Below are 13,148 nucleotides of genomic sequence, written 5' to 3' on the forward strand. Positions count from 1 at the left end.
ATTGACTTAGCAACGTTTCCCATTCACATGTTTTAATAGAAGATGGTGCTGCTGGAGATGATGGGCCAGTTTCACTATCTTCAGTTCCACATGGACTGGGAAGTTGTGTGGGTACCATTGGTCAAGAATGCTGTGTGAATCCACTCCTGTACTGCACTTTTGGCCAGTCAACTAATGACTTTCTTTTTTTTTTTTTTTTTTTTTTTGAATCAAGTGGTAGGAGCAGGTTGATGCAGGTTGTACAGATAAATGAAAACTGCCATGTTTGGTGCATTTTCTGTGGCCTCAAAGTATATTGCACCCAAACCAATACCAAAACACTTGGATCTAAGGAGTTATCAGAGTAACTGAGGCAGCAGGGATGCTAGGTACCTGCAGGAGACAAGTGAGCGAAAGGTGGTTTTCAAGGTCTGAAGTTGAACTTATGTTATTAGGGTAGCACTAAATATACAAAAGCACGTTCACATGTCAGAGTGCAGCCGAAGTCTCAGCATGTCACTGCATCCACGCTCCCAACAGCACTGTGCAGAGCTGTGTAATGCGGTAGCCAGGTGTCCCAGGAGGACTTGCTGGCTTTGAAGCAGAGCTCTGAAGACACAGCTAGCTTGCTACCAGCATCTCCTGCTTGCTTAGGGACCTCTGCACGTGCCCTCAGTCTTCTGGAATCTGGTCTTCTATACTTGCTTGTGTTTACCTGAAATACGTGTCGTATAGAAATTGAAACAAATTTAGAAAGTAGCAGAGATAATATAGATAAAATAGATGGCTGGACCATATGTCTGGAGTGGAAATGATCCCTCACCTCCTAGGAAGCACTGTCAAGTTTCACCCATTTTGTCAACAATCAATCAGCATCAATGCAAATGATCTAAGATCCAAATGACTGGTTAAAGGAATCATGCGTTTATTTTATAATTTTATGAGATTGAAAGAATAGTTTATAAAAGCCAAACTGGTATTCCAGAAGTGTATTTTTCATAGTGCTTTTCATGTAGGCTTAGAGTGAAAGTGCAAAACAAAAATAATTGAATGAACATTTCAGCAATATCCTGATGTCAGCTTGCCTGCTTGTCACCCTAATTTGAAGGCTGCAAAAGTACGAATCTACCTTGAAATTAAAAGGGAAAAAAGGGCTTTATAAGAAGTAGACTAAATTATTTTTGTTCATCTCTTTTGGATGTGGTATCCTTTAAAGCACGCCATTCACTATTTTGTGCACATAGTAGCATAATGCAGACTAACTAAATCAACATTTTAAGCCATATTTTATTTTGAAATCCAATTTAGATTATGTAAGATTGTCAACTGATATATTTCATAATAATTTTCTGGGATTTGATGAATCCCATGTACAATGCAGAACTGAGAAATGCATGCAGATGTTTGCAGCTGTTTGTGGGAAAATATGTCTGTTGTTAACAGCAGTATAAAGTCATGACTACACTTGTAAAAATAACAAGCATGGTCTTATTAACGGAAATTGGCTTAAGGGTAGAAAATTAATAAGTTTTCACAGTTAAGGTGTACTGCTGTAGTCTTCCAAAACATACTGCAAAACTGGTGGTGTAACTGCAAGTAGATTTTTAGTTAATAATCTAATGCTTTCCAGTAGTTTCCACATTCTTATCTGCGCTATTTGCTGACAGACCTCACATGCTTACATCTCTGTGCAGTTCTATTTTCTCATCCAGTGAAGGGAGGAACTGCAATTTCTTCATCCAGTCTCACATATGCATATCCGGGTTAAACAAGAAGCCTTAGTTCCATTCTGCATTACAGCAGGTACTTGACTGAAGCATGTAAATGAAGGAGACAGGTCATCTTTGTAGTCAGTGGAGATGGAAAGGTATTTCCAGAGGTCAGTTCAAATGTTGGAGTCAGTCTCTGGCCGTGCTTTCCTGTCTTCACCATTTGCGTATAGCATTTACCCTTCTGTGTGCTGGTGAAGTTTTTTAAACACATTTTTAGCTCAAACACAATCAGTGTGATTAGCTATTAAAACAGTAACTGTTTGTTCTACCTTTTGAAATCAAACAATTGAACATCACACAACTTCCCTACTAAAACCAACAGTAATTAAAAAAAGATTGTTTCTCTTTCCTCTCTCTTTTTCTAGCTTCCATTGTCCTACAAAAGTGGTGGTGTCATATGAACCCCTGTTTGGATGGAGAGGACTGTAAAGTACTACCAGACTATTCAGGTTGGTCTTGCAGCAGTGGAAATAAAGTCAAAACCACAAAGGCAAGTACAGAGATCGCCTATATTTAAAGGTGGCAGTCTGCTGATAGCACTTGCTTATTGCATTTTATCTGTGGGTGTGAGCATCAGTACTGGACTCCTCAATGTTTTGGAAAGCAGTGATTAATGCAATTGTTCTCAGAGAGGGAAATGTTGGATCAGAACTGGCCCTTCACTGCTGGCCTACTTAAGTTATTGGGTGCTGGAGTCAAACTGAAGAAGGCCCTGCTTCAGTCTTTAGTGAGCAAAGAAACTATTCCGTTGTGACCAGTGCTAGAGGGATAATCATGTTCCAGGATCAATTCTTCAATTTTCAGACTGAGTACATGGATCCAGAGTCTTTACCAGTGTCACCTAAATTTAGATTCCTGAGCTACTAGAAAGTCCTTTTAGCTTTTGAAAGTAGCAGCCTGTCTTGGGAGCTGTTGAGAACCTGCACTGACGTCAGTGGGAACTGTGGGACACTGAGCACCACTGGAAATCAGGCTGGTTCAGATCATTTCTAATTACAGGCCATCCTGCAGATGGCCTGTTTTTTAAAAAAAACCCTTTGCTCTGCCATCCTATTTCTTAATTAATGGCCAGCAGAGAGAAAATATCATGTCCTCTGTCTGCTTAACAATCTAAAATGAGCTCAGTGCATTGAAGTTCAACAAGTCATAGCAAACTGCATATCTAAATATATCATAAACCAGGAGTCTTTAGCAGGCAATAGCAAGGAAAGACATATGCTTAGCTTTTCCCTTTACAGCCTCTTCTAGTTAGGAATGAATGTTGTTGATTAAGTTACAGTCTGAGTTAATAAGCAAATACTGACACCAAATGTTGTTTAATAATGGCTGTTCTAAGGAGTGAAAACTGTACTAATTTCTGGATGAAAGAGAGAAAATTAGATGGTTTGGACAGCTGTGGTGTGATACCGGTGGTCTAAAGCCCAGCTACAGACATTGCACAGTGGCAGGCTCACTGGAAAAATCTGACCAAACCAACCAGTCTGAAAAACCCTATTCCTGTTTTTAAGAACAGAGGAATTATTGCAAACCAATGTTATTTATCAAATGCCAAAGATGTAGTCTATAGAATGCCTAGGCCCTGCTGTTCTCCTGTGATGGATACTAAACCTAAAGTTGACCTGCACACCCTAGAATCAGTATGGGTAACTGGCAATCAGTTACTGCAAGATATAGATTACCCTCAGCCTTTTATTTTTTTCATAGGCACTGACTTTTAACTACTCATATATAGATAAGGGGTAGTGTTGTAGCATCACACTGAAGGGTGAGACTGGTGAAGTAGGAGTTCTAGATATTGAATAAGACAACTTTGTCTCTGGACATACCAGAAGAGAGCTGGCAATTTATACCAAAAGGACCTTACTGGAAAAGAGTAAGCCAGGCTTAAATATCCTTGATGCCTTCAATAGATACTAGAGGGATGAAGAGTAGAAGAAAGGACTTTATGTTGGCATTGATGACTGAAGGCCTGGGGCATCAAGTCTTCTTTCATGCAGCTGTCTCTTCCTTCCTATGAACAGTTGCCTTTTAGTTCATTGAGGTCAACTGACCACGAGTCATATAGCCTGTGTTCATGACTCTTGCTCTTAAACAGTGAAAAGAGGCAGCCTGAGTCAGTGGGAGTTTACTAATAGAAGGGCAAATTTGGCATGGATCATTTATTTTATTATCCATGACAAATATTGCAACCAGCAAACTACAGAATATGGTAATGCATTCTGATGAGTTTAGGGATGTCTTTATAAAGCTAGAGTGGGACAAATCATCCTGCCTGCAATTAGACCTGTGCAAATTCATCAACTCCAGTGAGTCTGTGTGGGTCTAACAGAGGGCAGAGTATAGCAATATGAGTGCAAATGTTGTTTCATTAAACTCTTCCTCTACTTTGCTGGGAGGTGGAGTAATGCATTTTGCATTGATTTTTATCACCATAGGAGATTTCTTTGAGGGGCATTTAATTGAAAGGATCAGCAAACAACTGGCACTTGTGCTCAGATGTAAATCATTCTACTGTATTACTGACATGAGAACTGTTCATTTTTCTTGCATGGCTTTGTTTTTCTTTCACTTTACTGTGTTGTTTTAGATTTAAGCATGTTAAGGTAGGACTGTATTTTCTTGTGCATGTGGTTAGCAACAACATAAGGGAGATCCTGATTCTGACTGGGGTCTTGAAGAACTGCAACAATATAGATGTAGATATGAACAACAAAGTTAGTGGTTAAACATGACATTGAAATGACACAAGAGAGTCCTAACCTTTAAGTAGTGATTGGCTATGTTAGAGAAGGGAACAGGCAGACTGCCTTAAAGGGCAGATCCCTTAAAAAGGTATCTCAGTCCCTCCCTTTTTAATTACTCTGTGCTAGAAATTATTCCATTTTTTGCTGTATGTGTTTTATATGTGGATACTTCAGGGACATACTTACTTTCATGCTTTTAAATACTTTGGGTTTGACCCGTAAAAGCTTCTTCCATGCATTTACCTCTGTTGTTAGTAAATGAATCCTAAAGAGTTACTTTTGGAGGCTGAGATTTAACATAGCTATATCCTCAGTAGTAGTGACATTTCTAAAAGCACCGAGTTGTTGTACTCCAGTAGTTAGCTTTTAGTATTGTACCTTCTGAGAATCAGTCTGAAATAATGAAGTTTGTCGTCTGTATTGGTCCAAGTAAGAAAAGACATGATTTGTCCAAGGTTTTGTGGGTGGGATTCATTGTGCCCAGCCGCAGGCATGTTTCCATCCAAGCTGCTTTGTTCAGGATTCTCCAAAGTCATGTAGGGAGAAATGGGTGGTCTCACAGCATGACTGTGCCCATCCACAAGAGTGTTCCCACGAGTACTTCTTTCTCTCTCCTGTACCTTAAGGAAGCCCTGGATGACAAACTTACATGCAGATGTCTGCTTGCTAGACAGCAAAAGCTGTGCTACAGAATCTGTCCTGGCATCCATATTTCCTCTGTAGGTATTTTGCCTGTCTTGTGGGTGGTTTTCTCTGTCTACCAAGATACAGTTGTTGCACAAATATAGCGAGTAGTGGTTACTCCAGACTCTGAAGAGAAGCTTGTGGCCCAGGCAATATTGAACTGGAAGGAAAATAGAATGGAAAGAAAATTTCCCTTGTTGTAGGAGAAGGAAAGTATGATATAACTTATTTTTTTATTTAAAAAATGAACAAAATACTTGTCCACACTCAGCTCAATCAACAAAATATATATGAAGTGCATTATTAAAACTTTACACAAAAAGGAATGTATGAACTGTCAGATGAGTAGTCCAAACCGTACAGTAGCCTGTGTGTCTCGGTGCTGGGATACTTAAATCAGAAAGACACAGCAAACCTCATGTGGACAATTATAGAAAATGTACACATACATGAAATTCTTCCAATTTAATAGTTGGCTTATGTCTAAAACACAAGAGTTTAAATCCATTCCATATTAATTTTTTTTTCTATGTTATGTACCAAAGATGATCTCATTACCATTTAAATTTCTAATAAATTTTTGAAGCTTTCTAAGACCCTGGGATCAGTGCTAGCTGGGACAATGACTTCCACAGGTTAATTATACACTGAAAGAAGAAATGCCATTTAATCAATTTTAAGTCCTCTATCTTTTCATTTTGTGAAAATATTAGAGTAACTTGAAGTATATGAAACACAGGAGACTCCTGATGCTACTCAGTATTTAGACGGATAGTTAGTAGCTGGGTGGGACAGTTAAAACATGAAAAGCTGAAGAGCTCATATCTTACATCTCTTACCTCAGGGAAGAAAATAAAAACTTCTCTATGCTGAGTGTCTGTTTAGTTTTGTAACACGTCTAGACACTACAGAGCAGAGCCGACAAAGCTTTCCTCCTTGCAGGCTGCCTATTCTCATCCATTTCCAGGATGGGAACTCTGACATGACCCCTCCTCATCGTGTAGCCAAACCTCACTGGGTTTGTGCACTCTGTGTGTGTATTAAGGCTTGCACATACGTCCCTGAAGCACCTGAGTGTGCATATGGTTTTAAGGGGAAGAGACTGTGGGGTCCCATGGGAGAAGTGCTATCTGGGAGTTGCTTCTGCTGCAAGAACAATTCGTCCTCTCTGCAGACCATGTTCTGTCTGATCCCTGTTTCCCTTCCATAAGATGGACTGCTGGGAATGGGTAGCAGTTTGCATGAAATGGTCTTTTGGGATGTAAGTTGTACACTTCTGCTGTAAGCATTGGTGTAGAAAATGATGCTAAGCAAAAAGAAAGTAGAAGAAGATTTCCATGAGATGTTGGTGACAAATTTAATAGCAAATGGCCATTTCTTTATGTGCAAATATCCCTTATGCTATTGAATAACGGTGTAATTAACAGTTACATATAGGTTCTGTTTCTCTGCAAGGTGAGAAATAGGTGTGGCCAGGGCAAGGTCATTCATGATGTATTTATGTGTACAGTTCCTTTGCAGGAACAAAGCATGTGTTATCATCCTTGTTTGATCTATTCTGTGTGGGTAACTCTTTCCTCTTCTTTTATAGGTAACACGGTAGCAAAGAATAAACCTGTGGGTCACTACAAGAGCAAAGGCATGTGCAACTGTTGCTTGGCTGTTACACAGAGACCCTTTTTTGTGACGATGCTATTGACTTAGTTCTTTGAACTTGCAAAATTAGTCAGCAAAAAGGACAATACTTCTTTCAACTGTGGCTGCAGTTCCTGAACCTGGATTTTGCTGTACAGAATGGTACATTTAATTTCACAAGAAAAAGCAAGGAGATTTGATTCTACCTGAAATGCACCTTGGATTGCCAAGGATCTGACACTAGGCAGAAATCTGTGGAAGCATACACCTGAACTTCTGTGGTGCATCAAGGATAAGACTTTCTCAATGACACTAAGATATGTAAAATTGTTTTAAACGAGTTTAGATTATGAATGTAACCTAGGGGGTCATAGAAAGAAAATACTTATGTTAGAACCAATACAGAGGACCTTAAAGGTCTTTTCCAACCTAAATGATTCTATGATTCTATGGATTTGTCTGAGGTACTTCTCACATACAGTACAACATAAAAATAGAAAGCTGATCCCAATGCTAAGTGAGTTGACAGGACAGTGTTAGTAAATTATGTCTTAGTGTATTTTCAACTGTGGTTTAGTAACTCTCAAGGTTGTATGAAGGTGAAAAGATGGAACTTATAAATCAGTAGCAATTATTGTTGGGCATACTTTGGTTATATCTGTGCAATTAGATTTATTTCCTTATATAGTTCTAGGTAGTTTAACTTTTACATTCATAAGTGATGGCAGGAAAGCATGAGGAAGAGACAAAATTTGAAAGTAGACATAGTTTTTCTTGTCCTAAAATAAATCCATTCTCTAGGGGAATAGCAAAGTACACATATTCCTTGCCTCTTTGAATCTAGATATGGAAAAGAATTTAGCCATTAGCTAGAAATATTCATTCAAGATGCCTCAAAAAAAGGAGAGCATGCTTGTACTACATAAGTAAAGGCTTACTGGAAGGAGAGTAATTTGTTTGGATTTTCATAGCTTTGGTTATATCCTAATAGGTAACATACTTAAAATTCATAAGCAAAATTCTAGATAAAAGTGAATCTTCAGTTTCAATTAGTTCATGTTTAGAATGATTATAATAATTAAATGTCCAGTTCCTTGACAGACTGAATTTCCAAGTGGTTACATTTTGTGACACGTAATTGTTCCATATTATTCTAGATGCATTTCATACTGTTTTTCTTATTTGCCTGTTACAGTTTTTTGTCATCAGTCTTCATAAATAGAACAGTAAGTAGAGGTGAAGCTGTAGCCAGTTTGTTCCCCATTACATTATTTTGTGACTTAAGATGCATTGAAACAGACTAAAATGCAACGATGCAGATGGCTATCATGCAGATGAACTGCTGCTGACCCAGCTACTGAATTCATTGTTATGCTTTATGTAAATATTAGGATAACAGTGTACATCTAATTTTTATATAGACAGAAAAGCCAAAAAAAAAAATAAATCAAGTGTCTTGTACTAATTTAGATCATTGTGCATAAGCTTTCTAGTTTATGGGAAAGATACCATCAGCAGTGTGAAGCTGTTCAGAGTAATAATTGTTAGCTTTTGATTTGCGGGAGTGAGTGGGAGTGTTCAGCCAGGTAGTTCCATTGAAGTCAGTGGAGGAAAGATCTGGCCCTGTGATTTTTAGTTTTGATTTCTCTGGTTTAGTTCACTTTCAGTTATGTATTTGATTACAGCTGGGATCATAGTGGTCATTGTACTCGGTGATAAGTAAACAAGAGATTTTCTGCTCTATGCTTGGACAGCTGAACAGTTAATAGACTCTGCTTGCCCTAATGAGCTCTACATTCCTAATATTTTTCCATTGTTTTGATTTTCTGATTAAATTTTAAGATTACCTTTACTATTTCTACTGTTTCTGTGCATATGTATTCAACAGTGTCATCACTGAAGATCATTTTCACTTACTATTTGTACAATGTTGAACCATAACTGGTATTTATTTATTTATTTATTTTGGAAAGTGCTCTACAAAGGCATAGTAAAAAGAATTGCGGAGATGTTCTAAGTGGACAAACAAGAGTTTTAGGGAAAAGTTATTATTTTTCTCTTTTTGGAAGGTAAATACAAGGAAAATAAGTTACTTGCCAGTGGTCATACACTGGATTTGTGGCGGAATTGAGAACAGAACCAAAACTTCTTATGTCTAATTAAGTCTTTCCCATTTAAGACATTGTAATATACTTACCGCAAAGGGGTACAATACATTACATGCTTTGCAATTGCTACCTGGAAAGTGCTTTTGCTGCCCCTGAGGAAAGGGGAAACTACAACATAAGTTTGATAACATGGGATTATGAAATACAGCCCAAATGAATGACTTGCCTTCCTAGATCCTCAGCCCATGACAGAGATTTTATATTCCTGAAGCAGCTTTGTTCCAGAGGATCTTGGGTTGATTTACAGCTTTTTCTGACTCATTGCACAAATGCTGTAATATATGCCTGTCTCTTTTTGGAGGATTGCTGCTTCTTCTAATTCTGTTGTCTGGCATCTGACACCAGCATTGCCCTTCTGCTGAGCGATAGCAAAATTAAAGTCTTTGCCAGCAGCTCTATTAGTAGAAGAGATCAGCATCCCAGATTCTTAGTGTGTTCTCTATGGAAATTACTTAGTTTATGTTTATCTACTTGTTCTAGAAGGGTGGTTTTTGTAAGCAGCATACTTGCAATCTCTTAGAAACCTCAGTTTGGATCCCACTGTTAAGCTTCTATGGGGCTAAAACCTGTGGGTCATCATGTCCAGGTGTTTGTTTGGGCAGGCAATGTCTCCTAGTCTGGTTCAGAAAGTAATCCTCTTGGTCTTAAAGTGGCAATGTTTTGCCATACAATTTCCAACAAAGATTGTTGCAGACACTCACTTCTCTGATGAGATGTTATTCTAATATGCAAGCCAAACTGGTTCATGTCCTGATCATACCTATATCTTCTTAACTGTGTTCTTTTCTCCCCTCAGTAGGATGACCCTGATGTATTTTCCTTCACCCAGGTGACATTTCAGTAGGCATAAAATAACCATGGCCTCTTCATCCCCTTTTTTTCTCTGCCTATCTTTGTAGCTCTCCTTGTATCCCTTGCAATTTAGGTGAATCTTTTTTTGAACAAGGATTACCAGAATTATGCACTTTATTTGACATCTGCCATTGTCAGTGTTCCAGAGTGTCATTAGCACTTCCCCATCTCTGCTGCAAATACTTCATTTTCTACAGCCTGTGTTGCTTTTGCCTTTTTCATAGCTGCATCACACTAGCAATTCACAGTCGGCAAGTGTTTGACTAATATTCTAGGCTTGCTTTTTTCAGCTCATGCCTCCTTGCTGATAGCATATGTTCCTACCAATTCTACCTCGGAGAGTGGCCTTGAAGTTTGTGCTGCTGAATGTCACCCACTGTTACTCTCCCAGGCTGAGGTCATGAGGTGCTGCCTGTTCCCTGTGCTGAGGTTTTCCGTGTGCCTCTTTGCAAGGCCATGGTTGAACGCTACCAAGACTGACTGGTGAGGAACTCCATCCTATCTCGTTTTGAACAGAAAGTGCCATTGTTCACTCTTTAGCCATTTCCTTACCGCCATCCTTATCTTCTCCAATTAGATAAGGAAATATCTGTGGTATCAAAATAAATGCTTTGATATATAGTTTAAACTAGATACATGGAATTTTCTTTATCTAGAAAGTAAATTATCTTAATAGAAATCCCTGCAAGGTTTCTCTTGCATCCTACAACTCTGTTAAATCCATAATAGATTTTATTCCATTTTCTATTTACCTCTTATCTTCAAGGATTTGTGTTAGAATTTGTACCTAAAGAGAGTGAATAAAATTTTTACATTTGCTGTAAATTTTCTCAAGGGTTAGTTCATAACAAACCTACAACAATAGGAAATGTCTTTGAAGACTAACAATTTGCTTCCAGACTGAACAGACCCTGAGGTAAGAGAACAGTTAAGACTTCTGTCATAACAATAGATGCTTCTGTATCTATTGAAATATAGATGATACTGTAACAAACTTTTAACTATTTAGGATAAATAAATTCCTCTAAACTGCAGTAATGTCATTTAAAGAACTGCTTTTTGCAGCATAGTGTCCCCAAGCACTGCATTGTGGTAATAATTCTGGGCAGACTCAGAATGGATCTGCTTGCCTTGGAATTTGGAATATGCTGGTTATGTTGAGTTCATGAGGATGTTTCTTTGAAGGTTATGGCTGCAGGGATTCTCACTGCATGGAAATGAGACTCCTACACCTGAAAATGTGGAGTATGTACTATTTTCCACTTCAGTTATCTTAATGTTTAGTTGAGCAACTAGATCCCCTTTGCAAAAGCACGATATTCTAGACAGTGATAAAAGTTGGAGTTTTTTTCCAAATGATGACTTTGCCGTGATGAATAAGCAGCATATCTCCCATTGATTTTCTTTGTGTCTTTTGCTTGTTAAAGAGTTATTCTTTAAAAAAGGAGAAAAAAAAAAAAAGTGCCCAGGCAGTGTTTTAAGCTTGTGCTTTAAAGTCTAGAACCTTGTATGGGTATGTCTCAGTTGCCAGATTTTTCTCATTTGGATGAAAATTCACAAAGGTAATAGGTTAGAATAACAGCCTGTACCAACCTTCAAGAGACCTTTTGCATTTTATAAAGTAATGTAGCTTTATTATTGTTATGAGGACAAAGTCACCCACCAGGAGAAATTAATATTGCTGTTAGAACACTTCAGGGGCCATTCTACCCTTCTGTGAGTGTGTGTGTGTGTGACATTCCCATTAATACCAATAGAAATTACGTGCACTCAAAAAAAGAGCAGTTTTGGTAGCATAGGTAAAAAATTTGTTCATTACGATCATTTATACAGAATGATAGATAGTCAATGAAATTTTGCCAGAAAAATCCCTACAGGCTACACTGAACCTGGAGGCTCAAGCCTGTGAAATGCCACTGTTGCATTTTACCAGCCCAGGATGGGGCCTGGAAATGAATATGGCTTTCTGCTCCTTTGAGATGTAATGCCTTGTAAAAGGTTCAGGCATGAGGGATACTAAGTGGAAAGTCAACTCTGGCTTCACTCTTCTTGCCCATACCATACAATGAAGAAAGAAAATTATGTATTCAGTCTTTGTTCACCTTTCTGGGACTGAAGTTCAGAGACTTATAAATCTCTTCTAGCCAATATAAGTTTTTAATTTTGGAAGGTATCTAAGGGCATGGTCAGATCACAAGTGATTAAGCAGTGCATCTTAACAAGATACAGGTCTTTAACTGAAATGCAGGTACCAGACATACTTGCCATCTATGGAGATATGAAGTGAGATAGCTTAAACTACTATGAAGGTTGCAGCTGGGAGGCAGTAACTTTGAAAGATATGTTAACTCTCTCATGTATAGCTGTCTGCGTCAGTGATATCCTGCATTGTAGCTGCCAAGTAATGGTTATTTAGGGACATTGGACAATCCAGCACTAGCAGTGACTTCTTCATTTAGGGTATAAAAGGTTTTGATCTTTGTAAGTGAAATTTTGCAGAACTGACTCTTTCCTCTTATATCTTGGTATATAGTCATTGAAGACTTCTCAGCAGAGGAATAAGAACACAAATATTTTGTCCACTCACTGGAGTTATGTTTCACTTCATGACAATCTATACTGACATAAGGTTGCACAGATTGGTAAGGGCATTTACACAAAAATGTATAAATCGTAAGAATCCAGTATCCCTTCTGCTCTTTAATGTATGCACTGAGTGAAGGTTTGGTAATCCCACTCATGGCTCTTGGCTACGAAGTCCTTATTTGTGTTCTCTGCAATTCAAGATTGTGGGTGGATGCACTTTCTCAACATATATTTTTTTAAAAATTTGAATCATCAGGAGGTTTTTCACAGAAATGCCTTCCAGTCAGGAAACTTCTTGCTGAGTCTTCTGAGTAGAGGGAAAGTTTGGTTCAGACATGAAAAGAAAGCTAAGAGGGACAAAGTTTGTCCAATCCCACAAATGATCTCTCCAGGGAGCCAGAAGTGTAACAACATTGGTAAGAGAACTCTACCTCGTGATACTCCATATTTTTTACATAAAGTGTTAGTCAATAGACTTTTCAAGGACAGTTGACCTGTAGCCTTCATATGCCTGAGACCTCAAAGAGCCACAATAAATGGAAAAATAGTTTTCATGCACCTTAAAGGAACATCTACAATGCCATCCATCAGCCACCACAAGAAAGACAGGAGGAACATTGCAAAAGTGGAAAAGTAGCCTAAAAGATAACAAAAAATTAGGTACAGAATCTGTTTTTCTGCTGCATAGTAGTATGCAGATCCACCCAAGCTCATGTGTTGAATGATTT

The 13,148-nt window shown here is 38.2% G+C and overlaps 1 protein-coding gene across 1 annotated transcript in view; it reads left to right on the plus strand.

The window, feature by feature from the left end:
* TAFA4 (TAFA chemokine like family member 4) overlaps positions 1-2,268 on the plus strand; it is a 52,050-nt gene extending 49,782 nt beyond the window's left edge. The window contains exon 4 of the mRNA XM_075052716.1: positions 2,117-2,268. Coding sequence (XP_074908817.1) covers positions 2,117-2,268 — 152 coding nt within the window. The remainder of the gene's footprint in view (positions 1-2,116) is intronic.
* The last annotated feature ends 10,880 nt before the right edge of the window (positions 2,269-13,148 follow it).

Source organism: Buteo buteo, chromosome 21 (genome assembly GCF_964188355.1).
Source record: "Buteo buteo chromosome 21, bButBut1.hap1.1, whole genome shotgun sequence".
NCBI classification, from domain to species: domain Eukaryota; kingdom Metazoa; phylum Chordata; class Aves; order Accipitriformes; family Accipitridae; genus Buteo; species Buteo buteo.